Source organism: Doryrhamphus excisus, linkage group LG3 (assembly GCF_037039965.1).
Source record: "Doryrhamphus excisus strain RoL-2023G ecotype Guam linkage group LG3, RoL_Dexc_Guam_v1.1, whole genome shotgun sequence".
Lineage (NCBI taxonomy): Eukaryota > Metazoa > Chordata > Actinopteri > Syngnathiformes > Syngnathidae > Doryrhamphus > Doryrhamphus excisus.
Genome location: NC_136359.1, coordinates 19,994,802 through 20,011,702, shown reverse-complemented (window position 1 = coordinate 20,011,702; position 16,901 = coordinate 19,994,802). Strand labels below are relative to the sequence as shown.

At 39.9% G+C, this 16,901-nt stretch overlaps 2 protein-coding genes across 29 annotated transcripts in view; one reads left to right on the top strand and one right to left on the bottom strand.

Annotated features, from left to right (window-relative positions):
• The window catches only part of rimbp2b (RIMS binding protein 2b), a 91,323-nt gene extending 84,982 nt beyond the window's left edge, over positions 1–6,341 (top strand). For 16 of the 28 annotated variants that reach the window (XM_058071976.2, XM_058071971.2, XM_058071973.2 and 13 more), the window contains 2 exons: positions 1,306–1,440; positions 4,759–6,340. In XM_058071976.2, the coding sequence (XP_057927959.2) occupies positions 1,306–1,440; positions 4,759–4,917 (294 nt within the window). In that variant the 3' untranslated portion in view covers positions 4,918–6,340. Of the gene's footprint in view, positions 1–1,305; positions 1,441–2,087 lie in introns of all 28 variants that reach the window. The other 12 variants (XM_058071980.2, XM_058071974.2, XM_058071967.2 and 9 more) reach the window with 4 other exon arrangements.
• On the bottom strand, positions 4,193–15,822 carry piwil1 (piwi-like RNA-mediated gene silencing 1). Its single transcript, XM_058071990.2, has 20 exons — positions 15,684–15,822; positions 14,548–14,650; positions 14,226–14,354; positions 13,352–13,566; positions 13,138–13,259; positions 12,873–12,953; positions 12,372–12,569; positions 12,145–12,253; positions 11,288–11,411; positions 11,060–11,177; positions 10,695–10,809; positions 10,442–10,629; positions 10,260–10,332; positions 9,167–9,367; positions 8,890–8,993; positions 8,726–8,796; positions 8,499–8,652; positions 8,298–8,423; positions 7,940–8,087; positions 4,193–6,941 (listed from the first exon to the last, which is right to left on the bottom strand). The coding sequence occupies exons 1-20, from the start codon at positions 15,750–15,752 to the stop codon at positions 6,825–6,827; spliced, it is 2,565 nt and encodes an 854-aa protein (XP_057927973.2). The 5' UTR covers positions 15,753–15,822; the 3' UTR covers positions 4,193–6,824.
• Between the last annotated feature and the right edge of the window lie 1,079 nt (positions 15,823–16,901).

Sequence of the window (16,901 nt, the reverse complement as noted above, 5' to 3'; positions counted from 1 at the left end):
AAGACATAAAAGTGAATACATAATGAGCGCTTTCTTTAAAAACGAATACGGATACTGGCGAAATGTATTCGTTTCATACTCATATCCGGCTCATCCCTACTACATGTAGTTAGCCTCCAATATATTTGTTCCACATGTAAGAATGTTTTTCAAAGCAGAGTTGTAAGATTTTAAGTTGAAAAAATGGCCTCTTACTAGCCTGGGATAGCCATAGCCTCTGAAACGCACACCAGGCCATGGGCTTGAGAGCTCTTCAAGTTTATTTTACCAGACAGTCCAACAGCCCCCCCAACAATTCACCCCAGCCCCTTTTACCCGTGAAGGGCCAACCATAACTTCCCAATAAGAGGGTGAGGCAATTTATCTAAAAGGTACCATATTTACACTTACAACACCCTTCTTTTATGTTAAAAAAAGTCTTTCAATATTACCACACTTAAGTTTCACTTTCTGTATACATTTTATGCACTAGATTATATTTAACTACATTTACCCAACAACTACCCAGTTAACGCTCCCCTCCTCCAAGTGACAGTTGGGAGAGTCCAATCAAGGTGATCAGCCTCTGGCTTGCACTCATATGAGCGCGTCTCCATGCTTGTGCCCCGACCAATCACCTCAAAGAAAGGAGAAACTGATGAGAAATTAGGAACAAAACCAATTACTTCTATATGAAAAACCAAGTAACTAAAGTGGCAATGAAACAACCTAAATGGCAAACAAATATAATAAGTGCTAACCAGAATGTCTATATGTAAATAACAAAAGCAAACTATATACACAAATGGAAAACACCTGATCAGTGAGGGATGATTGGCAGCTCCCTCACAAGAGTGGTGATAAAGGACAAACTAAGAAGCCAAATTGGTACCACTTCCACACGGAATGGGAGAAAAAATGTTTTTCACTTTCATTTCGGTTGAGATAATGTAAGGTAATGTTTAATCAATGTTACTAACATCGCTGATGCCTCGTGACCAGAATACTACATATTGTATTTCAATATTTGACTAATAACAGGCCACAGTAAACCACAAAACAACATTAACATATTATTAATCACACAGGGGGCCAAAAATCAAAGCCTACTTTATCTTGTGGGTTGAACTGGACATGGATAAAAAAAAAATATCATCACAAAAACATCACAATAAGTGAGCTGTGTAAACCGGAAGAGTTTGTATCTGTGGAATGGGCAGATTATGCATTTCCCAGCATGCTTCACTGTAGTTAAAATCACTTTTTATTGTTTTATGCCTTTTTAAGGCAGAGTGGTCCTGTCTGACAACTTTCTATCCTTTTCAGGGTGAGCTCAACGGACACAATGGACTTGTTCCTTCCAACTTTCTAGAAGAAGTGCCTGATGATGTCGAGGTTTTTCTCACTGACTCACCATCTCGATACCCCCAGGACACTCCCACACGGATAAAGACCAAAAGGGTACATGCTCCTTCCCTGTACTAGCAGTACTCATTTTACTTTCTACTTTCTTGTTTAGTATGTGTGTGTGCGTGTCATTGGTCAAAGTGCTTGAACATTTTGACTCATGGTGTAAATAAATAGTGAAAATAAAACTTTTAAGACTAATACTTGACAGAACTACTTTTATTTTTATGTTTATGGGGAAAGCTTTGCAATATGTAATACTGTATGGATATACTATTTATAAAGCATTTTCAGTGGAAGTATAAGCTTTGTATTTGTTCTGTCATGTCTGGAAAAGCTCATTTAACACTTTTTTTGTGTTTAAACTTTCTAATGGAGTTGATGTGGTAAAAAAAATAAAAAGCATCATGTAGTGTGTAGGCCAGCATGTTTGCAACATTCACACGCATGCATTTCTCAGCATTTTCTAACAAGATAGTCATTTTCTATTTGCTGCTCAATGCCTTCTTTGTATATTGCTGTCTTGTAAAGTACCACGTTACTGTTTTGGAAAATGTGGTTATTTTTCTGTTCAAATTCAAATTCAAAGGAATTCAAAAAAATTGATTTTTCTGTGTTCTAACTTGACATTTTCATTGAAATGCTGTCACCATCTATATACATTTTTTTTATTTCTTTTCCTCACCTGCTTGGCAAAACAGAAGAAGAGTGTTCATTTCACACCTTAAAGGCTCTGTTTCAGTCACGTAAGTGAGCAACTGAGGATACCAAGATTACGCTCCCCTCGTCTAATGCAGATGACATGGGTACCCTTAGTTTCTGGTATGCAACATGTACACTACATGACATTATTTAACGCTGCTATACTTTTAGACGGTGTAGGGGATGTTCTTGGGTTTGAAAAAAAAAGTGGCCACATGTTTTTTTTGACTGTGCTTTGCTAGATGAGTCAATGCATTAGACAGGACGTGTGGTATCTTCAGTTGTTTCTCCTCCGAGTGTTGTACATGACAATGTCTGTCTCCTTAAAAGTCTCCTACTGTAACCCATGCTAAGCTAAAAGGCAATTTTGCACTCTCCCTGCCAATCTGATATCCACACACACACTAAAATCACACACACACACAGAAGTACAGTATATTCATGATGAGGAGTTCATCAACCAAAATGCCTACCTTTCTCACGGTGCCACCAAAAATAACAATACATGTGGAATACAATGCAGCTGTACCACATGGACTATGCTGGTATCTTAATAGATGCTTACACACATGCAAAACAAAACTATTTTATACTAATTTACAACCTCCAACGTATGCTGGGAAAGACCAAGCACACACTTTCCCCAAGTAGCAAGTTACCCAGCATGACTTGCAGGTTACTAGTATAAAATGTTGTTTTGTACGAATATTAAGAGTGTAAGCGTCCGTCTGCGTGGTGCAATTACATTTACACTCTTGATCAACTATTAAGTCCAGTTGGAAAAGTGCAAGAATTCATATTTTGCACTGTTGGATCTTAAGGAGGTTCTTGAAAGCCAAAAAATATGGATTCAATATCATTTTCTGTCACGTATTCACACTGCCCATGATCATTTTTTCTTGCATAAGCAAGGCTTCTCACAGCGCACCATTCATGCTAAGGTTGGACACAAGAAGACAAGTCATTAGAAACTTCTTAAAAGATCCTGAGGGTTATGGAACAAAAGGTCAGGTGGTAGACCCAAAGAAATGTCACTGACCCTGAACCAGAGGATCTGATTGGCTATCCGTGAAGACATGGCACACTCCTTGACCCAAATGCAGGTTGTTAATGGTGCCGAATGCAGTTCAATAACCATCAGTCGACATCTGCGAGAGGTTTTAAGAACAAAAAAACATCTTCAAATGCCTCATCATCAATGCCACAAAATTGCCTGTTTGAAATTGCATGAGCACCAAATATGGGACAATGAAAGGTGGAAGAAAGTTTTTTTCTCAAAGGAGGAAAAAATGGCTTCCAATGTTACTGGCTTGACAAGGAGATGCCATCTGTTTTCCAAATGGCACAGTGGAGGAGGCGCCAGCATGATCTGTGCTTTTTCCTTCAATGGAACAATGGTGTTTCAGGTTGTGCAGGGGCGTCAAACAGCAGCTGTCTATGTGGAGATCATGACCGCTTAATCCATTTTTTTAATGTTTTGCTCCCATTTCCTCTTTTTTGCATTTTGAAGCTCAGTTTAAGATCCAACCGTGCAAAAATGTAAATTCTTGCAAAATTTTGATCAGGTGCTTATTGTTATCCTTGATGACACTGTGAGTGATTATGCTGAAAAATAGAAACATACTAAAGGCCACATTCATACATTTTGTATACATTTTAGCTTTGTGTTATTGGTGACAAAGCAAATCAGTTCAGTCTTATTAATAATGAATTGATATTATTTTTACCATATGCCTAGGGCCAGTAAAAATTTTTACTGTGGACAAAATGGCCCTGGGCGGCACTTTGGACACTGTTAGCCTGTACAAATGTGTAACAGTGGAGTTTTTTACAGTCTATTATAGAAGACAAACAATTTTCTACGTCTTATCCAGTTCAGGATCATTTGGGAACAGGGCCTATCCCAGCTGACTGTGGGTTTAAGGCAGATTACACTCCAGACTGGTCGTCAGTCAATCACGTTACATGTCAAAAAATCACAAGTCCGGAATAAACATGCCGAGTCACAATAAGTGATAGTACTTTGTCGCGGTTCTACACTATGTGGACAGAGGTATTGGGGCAGTCTCTAGGAAGACATGTTTGTTGGAAATGTGTTTTTCCACTCAATCAAGAGGAGCATCTTTGCTGTCGAACCAAAAAGTGTTTGAACATGTTGAGGTCAGGGCTCTTCCACACGTTCAAGCAGTATATATGGACCTTGCTTTGTCATGCTGAAACAGAAAAGGCCCCCCTTAAGAGGTGTGTCTGAATACTTTTGTCCACCGAGTGTATATTAGACAATGAGGTACCAAACCTGTATGTCTTCCTAAAGTGCAATTTGGGGCCTTTTAGCTTACGATTACAGACAAGGAGTTTTGACCAATCATTTCTCTGTAACCCAGTTGTATTTCCAGTCTCTATAGAACAATCTAAGACGTGAATGTGCTTTGTCCCTCTTGTCCCCCAAATGCAAATGTATTTGTGGAAAGGGCTGCCATTATTGGGATATGTTTTCCTATGTGGAGGTGGAAGTTAGTTGATGCTTTACATGTGTTGTTGCAGCTTCAATCAGAAACAGGACAAACAGGCTGGGTGGGAAGGGCATCAGAGTGCTTCTAGAGAGCTGATGGTGTGACGGATAGATGGATTTTTAACACCCTCAACTGTCCCCTACGGATCTCCCGTTAGGTTCCATGGGATCATTTGGGTTCGTCCAGAAGAGCAGGCTCCCCCCCAGTGCATCCACACGTCATGCAGCACCATCAGGACCCCACTGGACATGCACGCCTACAAACAGTCAAAGGAACGTCACTACGAAGAGAAGAAACAGTTGCTCGACGCTGTTAAAACCTTCAGTGACATGTCCTCAAAGTGGACCTCCTCCATGATAGAATCTTTCTATTCAATATTGCATCTCATTACTGCACACAAGTTCCTTTTACCTCAGATATATGTTGCACATTAGTACCTGCCCTCCTGTCCATCCATCCATTTTCTATACCGCGTATCCTCACGAGGGTCAAGAGGCGGGGTACAACCTGGACTGGTCGCCAGCCAACCTGCCCTCCTGTCTAGCTTAAGTCACCTAAGTGGAATGTGGTGAGCTTTTACACAGTATGGCCAACATGCTGTGCATAGCATGTTCCCATCAAAACAAGCACACAGGGTTATCTGTCACTGCTTGAAGCCAACATCTTATAGGTCAAACCTCCATGTACTTGCCTTATTACACAATAGCCCCCTTTTCACTGTTGCTGTTCTGTGTAAACAACCGACACAGAAGCATCAGTGATATCAGAGTCAGGCAAGTGTGAGCATAACTTATCCTGCCCTTAAAAGCAGTTGTTTTATACTGGCATGGTCATGCATACAATTATCTGACTACAGGATGCCATGTTGCTGTGAGAACAGTTTCCTGTATTAAAGGTGAATAAATGCAGGACCTATTGATAGTTAAACATTTTGCAGCATCTGGATGAAAGGATGTTTCTTTTGTAAAGCAGTGTCACATATGCATCTCATTTGTATTTTGTCTTACATGCTACAACTATCATTGTCTAACACCAGCGTCCCAGATGCAAAAAACACCAGTATACATCCTACCTTGAAGAGGAGTGGTTATGTAGGTATTAAGAGTAGACCTGGAGGTTTGACAGTGTAGCCCACCTACCTCTAAGCAGCCCCTCTCATCAAACTCTCAACAACTTCATTGGAAAGGTCAGTCAGATAATGACGGTGCAGGTTACAAGTACTGTAAATCTATACATAGCCTCAGCTCCTTATACTGTATGTAGTGAATGTATGATCAATTGAAAGCAAATGTATTTAGCTGTCCCAATGCCCCCCCATCATGCATCAAAACTGTGTTCTACACTTGCATCCACGTAAAACTGCCAAAATAGGAAAAATATGTATGCAACACATTATGGAAAAACACTTTCTGGCCAGCCATATCCACATACCATAACGTATGCTTTCCTTACTCCACATTTCTTCCTGTCAATTTGAGTGACTGGTCTTTTGTAATTTTGTCCATTTGTAAATTGTTTATAAATGTTTATACTTGATTTTCAAAATGCCTTTTTTGTACATTCACTTTATAATCAAGCAGTACAAGTATTCCCCATGGTGTCTTGAAGACCTTTTTGTTTGCAACGTGTGCTAGCTTTATTATAAGAATACTCAGCCTATATTGATGGATACAAACTACCGTGTGGGTGTGCATGTGCAATCTTTTTTTTAAAAACAAGATAAATAAATTTAATATTTTGTAATATTTGCATGTCTGATTGACTTAACTTCAAGTATGACACTGGTTTGAAATCCTTTACTGAAACTTTGGAACAAACTCTTTAAACAATATTCATTTTTCATTCATCCATTATCTATACCACGTGTCCTCTTAAGGGTCAAAGGTAAGCTTCAGGCCAGAGGTGGCATACACACTGGACTGGTGGCAGGCAACAGCGTTTAAAAAAAACCAAACCAAAACAAAAAACTACAGTCATTGCTGCAGCTGTAGAATGACAGAATTCAATTCTTATTTTTTTTTCAAATTTTTCAAGAAAACAAATGTCCTTAGCCAGCTACAAATCGTTCTGCATTAGTACTACACTGGTACTACCTCTGTTTGCCCTAAATAGAACTGCATTGCTGTTGGAAAATGATGGTACAAAACACTGAGCAACATAAATGAATGTCAAGGCCTGACATAAACCAGGTCAAAGAACCAATCGTGGTAAACAGCCTCTCTTCTACAAATAGAAGAGGAGGTTATCCAGCTCCATGTTGGGCTCCCTGTGGAGGCTTTGACCCACAAGGAAGGCCAACTTGTGAGCATACTGGCAGGGGGCAGGTACTGCAATGATCCCCTGAAAAACAATATTAAAAAAAGTTAATGCAACAACAGTGAGACATGTACCATAGTTTCCGGCATATAAGCTGCTACTTTTGAACTGTGCAGCTTATACAAAAGTCCTGCTAATATGTGCCTAAAAACTACATTCCCCATGATGCTTGGTTTGGTTCATGTTCCAATCACCTGACATCGCCTATGCTTCAGAACGATTACTCATAGCTTAAATCTGTAAACTGGATAACGCCATTACCATATCATAAGGGCATAGAAAAGTATGTACACTAAAGTATCAAAACACGCCACCAAGTTTTATATCAAACACAATAATATTTAAAATGCTGCATTGTTTTCTTGTAGCTGAATAAAAGTATCCGTCTGTCCATGGACACACAGCATTAACACATTAATGCATTATTTAACATTAATGCAGTTTTCCTGGTCAGTGCGGGCGGCTTCTCCCAGCCAATGCTATGGTTCTCCCCACCTCCGTGGATGCAAACAACATAAGGTATCAGTCATTAATGCACCTTGCGCAGCCACACCAGGAGACTTCTCCCGCTGGTTCTCATGATCACGATAGCTGTAGGTACCATAAGAAGCCACTACACCCATCTTGCAATCAATGTGAGTGGACTGCACCAGCCTCGTAAGATGCCCACACATGTACATATTTCCCGGGTTGAATGAAACACATGACAGCCTTCCATGAAGCCTGTGCTAACACTGAGGTTGGGATGTAACTAACTTGTTTTGCACAGTTTAAGCTATTTTGCACTTTTGGGGAAACATTTTTTAGTTAAAAGTTTATGCAATGTTTGTGTGTAACATCTTTCTATGCCCTTTATCTCACTTTATGACGTGCACTCTTGCCGCGTGTACACCGGTGCGCCTCATTTAAGAGCAGATCTGGTTTTCCCTCCTAATGTAGTGGGTGCGTCTTGTACACTGGAAATTACCGTATTGGACTGTTTACTAACATTTCAGCTAAATATTGTTGCACAAGTGACTTGCCTGCCAGTTGTAGTACATGTGGCAAAGCTTGTAGGTGAGCCTCTGCATGTGATCAGGCTTTAGTCCGCTGCTGTCATACACAACATTGTAGTGGGTTGGAGACACGCTTCCAAAGTTGACAGCCTGGCTCACAATGTAGAAGTCATACCTGGCAAAATGTACAATTGTCTCTTAGTGTATGTTCTGTATATAAAACACTCAAACTGATGGGAGATAGTGTTCCGACATATTGTTAATTCAACAATGTATTACCACCCTGATAGCGTTTATTCCCCCCCCCACAAAACAAACACTTTTACCATATAAAATTAGACTTTCCTTGAACAGAGAAAAGACATCTGGTGTAAAAACAGGGTACCATTCTGGACGGGTAACTTTTGAGTCGATAATAGTCCCTGGAGGTGGGTTGCAGATCTTTCCATTGGAGTGCTCAAAGAACCTGCAGCTGATGCGCTTCTTCACCACCACCACACTCAGTTTGGGCCTAAACCAATTGAGAGGCTGAGAGTAGATGTGCAATTGACACGGAGGTTGTAAGGTCAGGTCAAGGAACACTTACATGTAGTCTTGTCCCATGGACTTGATGGAGTCGATGATCTGAGCGATCTCATAGTTGACCAGGCTGTGTAGCTGGCCGTCTCCCACTCCATCACGATACACAATGATGCGAGATGGAAGGCATCTGTTGAATTTGTAGTAGTCTTTGAGTGCTCCTGCAGATGACAATGTTCGGTATTAGCAGTAGGAATCTTAAAAAAAAAAAAAGTAATAATTTCATGAACTTGCCAGCAAAGGCCATCTTCAGCCCATCCATAATTTCCTGCCCTCTGTTTTGCAGTTTGACCTTTGAGTACCACCTCAACAGGTCAAAAAAAAAAGTTAACCTTTAAAGTCAACAAGGCACATCTTCAAGTAGGACAAGCAGAGTGGTCCTTGTGATGGTCCCAAACCTGCTCATGTTCTGATTGAGGCTGGCCACCAGTGCACCAATGGACCTTTTCCCAGCAATTGTATCATGGTAGCAATCAATGCCCACAATCATCAGCTGCTTGAGCTGCATAGAAAAACATTACTGGATTAAGTCTACTACACACCCATTAACAATCAGCCTTTTTTTATTATACTTCACAACAATATGTGCCAAATACATTTTTACTTCATTGAAGCCTTTGGGCAACAATATTAAGTACCTGCTGTGTATTCCCCATCAGGGGCGGCCTTACTTACAGGGATTTCCACACTCCATAGTTCTCCTCCAATTTTGCAGGCCATCTGCAGTGCAATCTTGGTAGCAATAGTCATGAGGGCCTGAGGTCGGCCGAGGGTGCGGGCCACAACACATTGGCTGGGGGTGGGGCAATCTACACAAAGGTATTTCTTAATGCTGTCGTATTTGTCCTTCCTGTTGCTGCTAAGGATCACCACCACCTAAGGAAATGCAACGTTAAGACAGTTAAATAATTAGGACTACAACAAGCAAATGAACAGATGAGATGCAAATACAGCTCCTTTGCTATATTAATTTCAAAACTGCACCTTTGGGGTGTCAAGAGGGGCAGACTTCCTTATATGGTTCATAGTAGGAAGCAAGTAAGGAGGCGTGTGACCAATCACAGCGGAGTGAGAATGCGCGAGGCAGGTCGTGGGTGGAATAAATTAAACGACCGTTTTGGCAGGAAGCACAAATCAAAGGAAAAACAGCTGGAATAGGTGCAGTTTCTGCAAAATGTAAAAAGTTTTACGTACGGGTAATCGTGTGTAGCTACTCTATATAGGACCATAACTCAATCAATACAAAGGGTCGAAAAATGAGCATAATGGGTCCCCTATAGTAGTAGTTGAGAGGATGTTCATTTCATATAGGATCAATGCGCGCCAGAACATGCAGAGTGAACCTTATTCTCATCAAGCCAGTGTACCACAGACAGATGGAGCGGAGGCACATACACTTTCCCTTGGTCAATTTACCAAGGGATCATAATTACAGACCTGTTATATTTTTAATTCTTCGATAAATCGATATATCCATTATGAAAGGGCAAGACTGGAAATCTAAAAAACTCAACCAATCACAACGTTTATGGTCCACGATGCCCCAGCGTGAGGTTAGATTTTATTCTGGAGGTGCGCATCACGTTACACACAGGTTTGCGGAAGAAGGCGCGAGCTGAAGCGTAATCCAGGCTACAGACTGAATCTGAAATTGAAACCATCAAAATTAGTACCTGGAGAATAGCGAAGCGTGCAGGTATATGAAAAGGACGAAATGCACACATTACTGTCAAATGACTTCTAATTACATGAAAAAATTGCAACCAACCATCTGTATGTCATTTCCAACATTTTGCTGCAAGGTTCTCAGCAGAGACTCTTGGTGATCTTCATACTCAATCCTGTTGAAGACATCCCAATAATATAGTTCCCTAGTTAATGAGATGCAATGCAACGGGCACGCTTAAGGAAAAAAAAAAAAAAAAAAAAAAAAAAAAAAAAGACACTCACATGACAGCTTTTTTTAACAAGATCCTAAGTGGTGGTGTGACTTTGTGCAGGGTCTGCAGGAGGCTCTGAGCTTCTTTGGTGTTCCGTCTTGTGTAAAGCAGCAGCCAGTTTTGCAGTGGTGGAGAAGAGATCACAGGCAACCCACGCATCTCTTTCGCCCAGTCAGCTGCGCGGGGGTTATAGCTATACTAAAATCGTACAAGCATCAGTATGTTTATAAGCAAAACAATATTCAGTAACGTAACACTTTTACCGATTTAGATTCCTGGAAAATCCTCTCTGGTGGGAGAACTCTGCCAGTCAGGTTTAGGAGTTGCTTATCAAAGCTGAGTCCCCATTTCGCCAACTCTTCCTGTGCTTCAGTATCCCTGCAAAGTCAAATTGAACCCCTACTGTCACAACCTTCTGACTATCTAATCTAATCTATCTAATCTATCAAAATCTAATGGTCTAACACTGGTTATGTGTGACAACAAATTTTTACACTGGTTATGTGTGGCAACAAATTTTTATTTATTTATTTGACAGGCACGTGGGCATGATCTGTGATCCATGTGGATCAGCCAGCCACATGGAAATAATTTAGAAAATTCAGGGTAAATACAAGTGTCCACCTACCCATTTATCGTAGCTGAAAAGCCGAGGAGGCGTGCTACCCTCTGTTCCGGGAACAGCTTGGTATGTGTATTCAGATCCTTCATTATGGTGTAATCTGCACGCATCCTGTCTGTCAGGCCTGATACATACATACAGACATAAATACATTGTTTTCCCTACCAATGTAGTATATAATGTCTGTCAAAAAGCAAATCAGAGTATCAGGTTCTACATAATGCAAGTCAGAACCTGTAAGGTAGCACAGCTCTGGAATGAGCATAGCTGGTCCAGCAGGAGGTTGTCCGGTACGAACCCGCTTCACATTGCTGACCAGCAGCACTTGGTTGCCATCTGCGATTTCAATCCCATATTGCTGCAACACAATTCAGGAGTATAGTAAAGGAACCATACTATAGTCTTGAGAGGTTTTTTTAATGCCACGGTTGTAGTTTATGACCAAATCACTAAAACAGCGTCTCTACAGATTTCAAAAAGTCAAATGTAAAATACAATAAAGAATACAATTTACAAACCATTTCACATGCATCCTGGAAAAAAGCACAAGATGAAGGAAAATAAGAGGCCCACAACACACGCACATTACTTTGCCGTGCACGATAATTTAAATAACACCTTTCAAAATCGTATTTGAAATGTTATTAGACTTCAAAATTTTAAAGATTAAAAGATTAAATTTTAAATTGGAATTAAAGAATGTTAGACTTTTTAAGTCCCCATATACCCTGTAAAAGCATCTCATCCAGACATTGCTTTTACTCAACTTACATTTTACTGAGGAAGGCAAATTGGCCTTTTTTTTTTTTACATATATTGCTGTATTATTGTGTATAACTGAAAGAATGTTATGTAACAAGACTTGTTGAAGTCCTCGTAATGCTGTGGAGAACCACTCAGCAACAGATCTGTTATGGTGCATAGAGTTATGAGTCGTCCTCTCCAGAATTAAACACGTTTGGTCCACCTATAATTATTATGCAACACCATTGTTTATGTTTAAAACAGACTAAAATCGATAGCTTGTGGTCCCAAACTAATAGAAGAAAAGTAGTAAAAGAAAGTAGTAGAAAAGTAATAGTGAAACCAACATTTTTGTAGTAGTTCTTGAAGGAGATGTCTGTGTCCCCTCTGGTGAAAGTGTTGTTGGGGGTCTGATCCCAAGCAATGTCATCAATCCTGTAGGTTTTGTTGTTGTACCTGATAACCGGACACAGAAGAAAGAACGGTGCGAGATTAAACAATTCACTAGCTTAATTATTTGAGCAGACTTTGATATTTATAATGCCCACAGTAATGGGTCAAATGTGCTTCTTACTTAGTGAGAATGATGAGTCCAACAAGCTCCTTGGAACAGATATCAGTGAAAGAATGAGGTCCACACTTCTGCCTCAGGTTGACCATAAAGTCAAGAACCGTCTCACTACGCAGCACCTTGTGGCTCACGTCGGTACAAAGCATGATCGATGACTCGTACTGCAAAATGGCTGTGGTATATCCAGGCCATATGGTCAGTCTGGAAAAATTATGTAATTTGTAAAAATTAGAAAACGATATGTTCTTGTCCTGATTCAACTTCTCGTTTAATACTTTGCAGTCAGTCACAGTGATTTCCTTTTTGTCTTCATACTGACAGTTGTAAGTCGTAGCCTTTTTTTTTTTTCAATATAGCGCTGCATACAACTCAGATTTATCCTTGAAAATGCACATGAAAAGACACATTTTAATAACCCAAAAAAGCGTCTTGAGGAAAATTTGGTAGATATCTCGAAATATTAAACAAATGGCGATATTTCATTTTTAAAGCATAATAATATACCTGTGATTTGGAAGGTTGAGTGGATCTTTGGCATTGTAGTAGTTGCGTCCGATCTGTTGCATGCCAAGAATTCTCAAAATCCTGTAGAAGAAATGAATACCACTTAATTGGCTCAAAGCTGTATATAAAAAGTAATGGCCTATGTTCACACTGCAGGTCACACAGCACAATTGCAATTTTGTCAAAGAGAGGACACTGAACAAATACAAGATATACAAAATACTACAATTATAACAACACTACATATAGAAAAAACAAAGCTGACCTTCTGAATATGATGTTGTAAAACTGCAGACACACTGGTGATGTTGGTGGCAGTTCATTTGTCAAGGTGACAGTTATCTGAACTTCCTCCCCATTTCTTGTCTTAGTGTTAAACACAGTCTCCTGAACACAAGACAGACATTTGGGCAGAGTAAACATACATAGCACACAGAAGGTGGGTTCAATAAATATTGCATGTTTTAGGCTGACAGTACCTTGTGTTGAAGTCTGAGAGGCAGAAACAGAATTGTTCCATCAAAGCAGTGAGCTGAGCCCAGGGCTTGCTCATGCTGAAATAGAAGGGCTGATCGAAGGCGACGAGACTCCATAGGTGGTTTGAAGTCCACATGGTATTGGTACAGAAGCCATTGAGGGCGGGAGAGGATGCGAAAGAAGTTGGATGACAGCTGAATAGGGGAGCCACTCGTTCCTGAAATAGTCAATATGTTAATAGTATATTTAGTTATTAAAGGGTAACTGACATGATTTATCGATGTTGCTGCTTGATATTGTTTGTAATTATGTTCTAAGTTGTTTGTTTGTTTTATTTAAAGCTGCAGTCGCATTGCATACATATAAAAAATAACACCAACATGAAAATTAATTTGATGCAGGTCACATATGAGCAAAAAAAACCAAAATCTGAATTTAACTGAACATAACGCATATTTGTCAGACACCTTTGCATCAGACATGCAAGTTTCATTGTCGGTGGTTCAAATAATTAGGGCTTAATTCCAGTTCTGCTTGTTTTGTTTTGATTAGGGAGTCTGCAAGTTCTCTATATCATCTTCAAATGTCTCTTCCTCAAACTGTTGCCACATCGCTCACATCTTTGTCATCACTGTAAAAATCTGTTGTACAGCCCCTGTTTACTCTGCTTAAGATGAGAGCTGCAGCTTCACCGACATCACCTTTCTCAAGCATTTACACAATCATGGCATCTGCCACACTGTGATTTTTATGTTACCTTTCAAAAAGGAACGTAGAACATAACATATTTAGGCAAAGTTGATGATGTCCGTGACGCTTTAAGGAAACGAATATATACAGTACGTGTGTTTAAAACTTAAGAAAATTGTGACAGACCAGACTTTGACTCTTTGACATGCTCCATTGTCTGCCTGGTGTAAACCCCGACATCATGGAAATCTCTTCGACGTCCACCTCTTTCTCCCAGTTTCACCTGATGAAATCCTGCTGAGATCTCTTGCGCAGCTAGAAAACATGAACACAAAAATACTGAGATACTCAATTGAGTAACTTCACAGACTAATAACACAGAGTAATATGTTGAAAGTAAACACTCACACACCCCTGTAACAGAGTATGGCTCAGACTATTTAACGCTAGCTCAATTACGACTATAGCATTACAAGGAATCATAGCACATCTTTGTGATACAATGTACCTGCTTCAGCAAAAGGCACTGGGCCACTTTTCTGCCTCCCTCGCCCAACCAGCTCACCCTCCGCTTGTGGTGCAGCCTTTGGTGCAGGCTCTCTAGCCTGAGCCTTCCAAGTGCAATGAAAATGGTGAAAGGTAAGATATGTCAGAATGAGCAATGGAAAAACGCTGATGAAGAAATACATACTGTTTGCTTTATGTTATCACAATGCTAAGACGTTATCAAAAAAATGTTTATTATATCTTAACTAGAGCCTGACCAATATGGGACTTCTGGGGCCGATGCGATACCAATATATGGGACTGAGAACGGCGACATCCGATAGTAATTTTGAATGGGCTTTGGCGATATGTGGGTGACGAAATAGGTGTATTCCAATGACAACATTGTAAGCCAGCTCAAAAAAACTTGTTTCCTTGTGTTGTAAGGCACAGAAAAAAGAAAGTAATGTGTTCATGTTTCACATAAATAATGTCAATGATGGGCAAAATTCCAAAAGAGTACCACAACTTATTGCCACATCCATTCACAGTTTTGCTTCAAATGAATGTGCTTTGTTCTTGCAGGTACTCAGAGTTAAGATGTGCTCAGTACTGTGCTGTACTTGGGTTCCCTCTCCTGTCCCCACTGGCCTATATTTGTTCCTCGGTCCATTTGCTTGCTTACACTAGTGTGCTTGCGATTGAGTGATGCCCTGGCCCACCTAGTCCAATCATGCCAAAGGAGGAGAGTGATCCAAATTTGCACACGGTCAGAGCACTCACATGAGCCATATGCGCCTGAATTTAGTGTTAAACGGGGCCGACTGGCCAAGTGAGAGCACACCTGAAACAATATTTCAGCAATGGACAATTTTACTGGGATTTCAGCTAATCAGGGTTATACCTTTGTACAATTACTTCCCAGTCTCGAATACAACTGTAATGTATTTTTTAATCGCTATTGTACCACTAGATGGCGCCCCCACCCAACAGTGGCACTTTTGGACATTTATTCTGGACAAAAAAAATGTCCTTTTTACCACATATAAACGCTGGCAGGTATGCTTTTTATTACAGTGAAGAAACAGATGGATTTATTATTGTACCTGACTACAGCAACGCATGTTCATGTTAAGTGTTCATCTTAAGTGTTCTTACTGCTCCAGGTGCTGCTGGCTCCTGGCCACGAGCTCTGCCTCTTGATCTTGCACGTGCCCGACTGGTCATTCTCCCTCAAAATCGCTCAAGTGCGTCAAAAATGTCCTTTTATTGGAAAAAAATCACATTACCCACACAAGACAAATTCGGAGTTCATTGCACACGTTTGAAAAATGTCAGAGAGTGAGAAACGATTAACATAAAATATAATTACCGCTCGGCTAGGTCTCAGCTAAAGTTCAGTTGTACAAGTGCACTGTGGGCATTAGCTTAATGCATTAAGCTAATGGCTAATGCCTTGCACGTGCTGACTATGTTAACCCTTGTCTGATTAAATGGTGTAACGCTAATATATTCAAATCACAACCAAAATTAAACATATTACATACGCGCAACGTTATATAGATATATATGCAACAGTTTTTGCACGATCCACACTGTACCTATTTTCATTGAAGCCTTGCTAGAACTACAAATTAACAATCATTAAATCGCTGATGTTCAAAGTATATATATATATATATATATATATATATATATATATACACACTTGGATTGGAATACTCACTCGATGTGGGGGGAAAAGCTATTTTACCGAAGAGCTAACTTCACAGCAATCACTTCCCAAGATGTGTTAACGCATCTGACTCAATTGCTAAATTGGCCTCATCACTCAGAAAATCCTTGCGCATTGCAACAGCTCAGATAGCAGTTCAACCGATTAAAGGAAGCTTAATTTACACATACAAAGTCAGTTGTTTGAAATAAGATGACATGGTTTGTTGGTGGAAAAACAAAGACAAACTACTAGTTATTAGTTGTCAAGAACTTATTTTTTTAGCGCAGTGCTATATTTATGTACTGATAGAAGTAGGTACTAATTTTGCAGTCTGAGTTTTTGCCACCTGGGGGCAGCATAGACCGCCTCCTACAGTCACAGGCTCAACACATTTATTGACGTAATAAAAGTAATTGAAGTTTTCATTTGAATGGAATAACGGAAAAAGTCAGCAGAAAAAAAAGTCTCTGCTGAATCGTTTTACTTTTTTCACAGAAGATAACCAAGCCGTTTGTATGTGTGTTACATATTTCCTTCTTATTTCAAATTATATTCCTTCTGATTTATTGTTCATCCAATTCTATTCTGTTTAATATATTTTTAATACATAGGCTCCAACATACCCCAGCGACCCTATTGAGGATAAGCGGCATAAAAAA

Excerpts from the sequence above, each read along its gene's own strand:
- piwil1 (XM_058071990.2), bottom strand. The coding sequence starts at position 15,752 with ATGACCAGTCGGGCACGTGCAAGATCAAGAGGCAGAGCTCGTGGCCAG. Across the intron at positions 11,412-12,144 it reads TCAAGAACTACTACAAAAAT|CAATATGGGATTGAAATCGC; the intron begins GTTGGTTTCACT and ends ATTGTGTTGCAG. Across the intron at positions 10,810-11,059 it reads TTTTCAGCTACGATAAATGG|GGATACTGAAGCACAGGAAG; the intron begins GTAGGTGGACAC and ends TTGACTTTGCAG.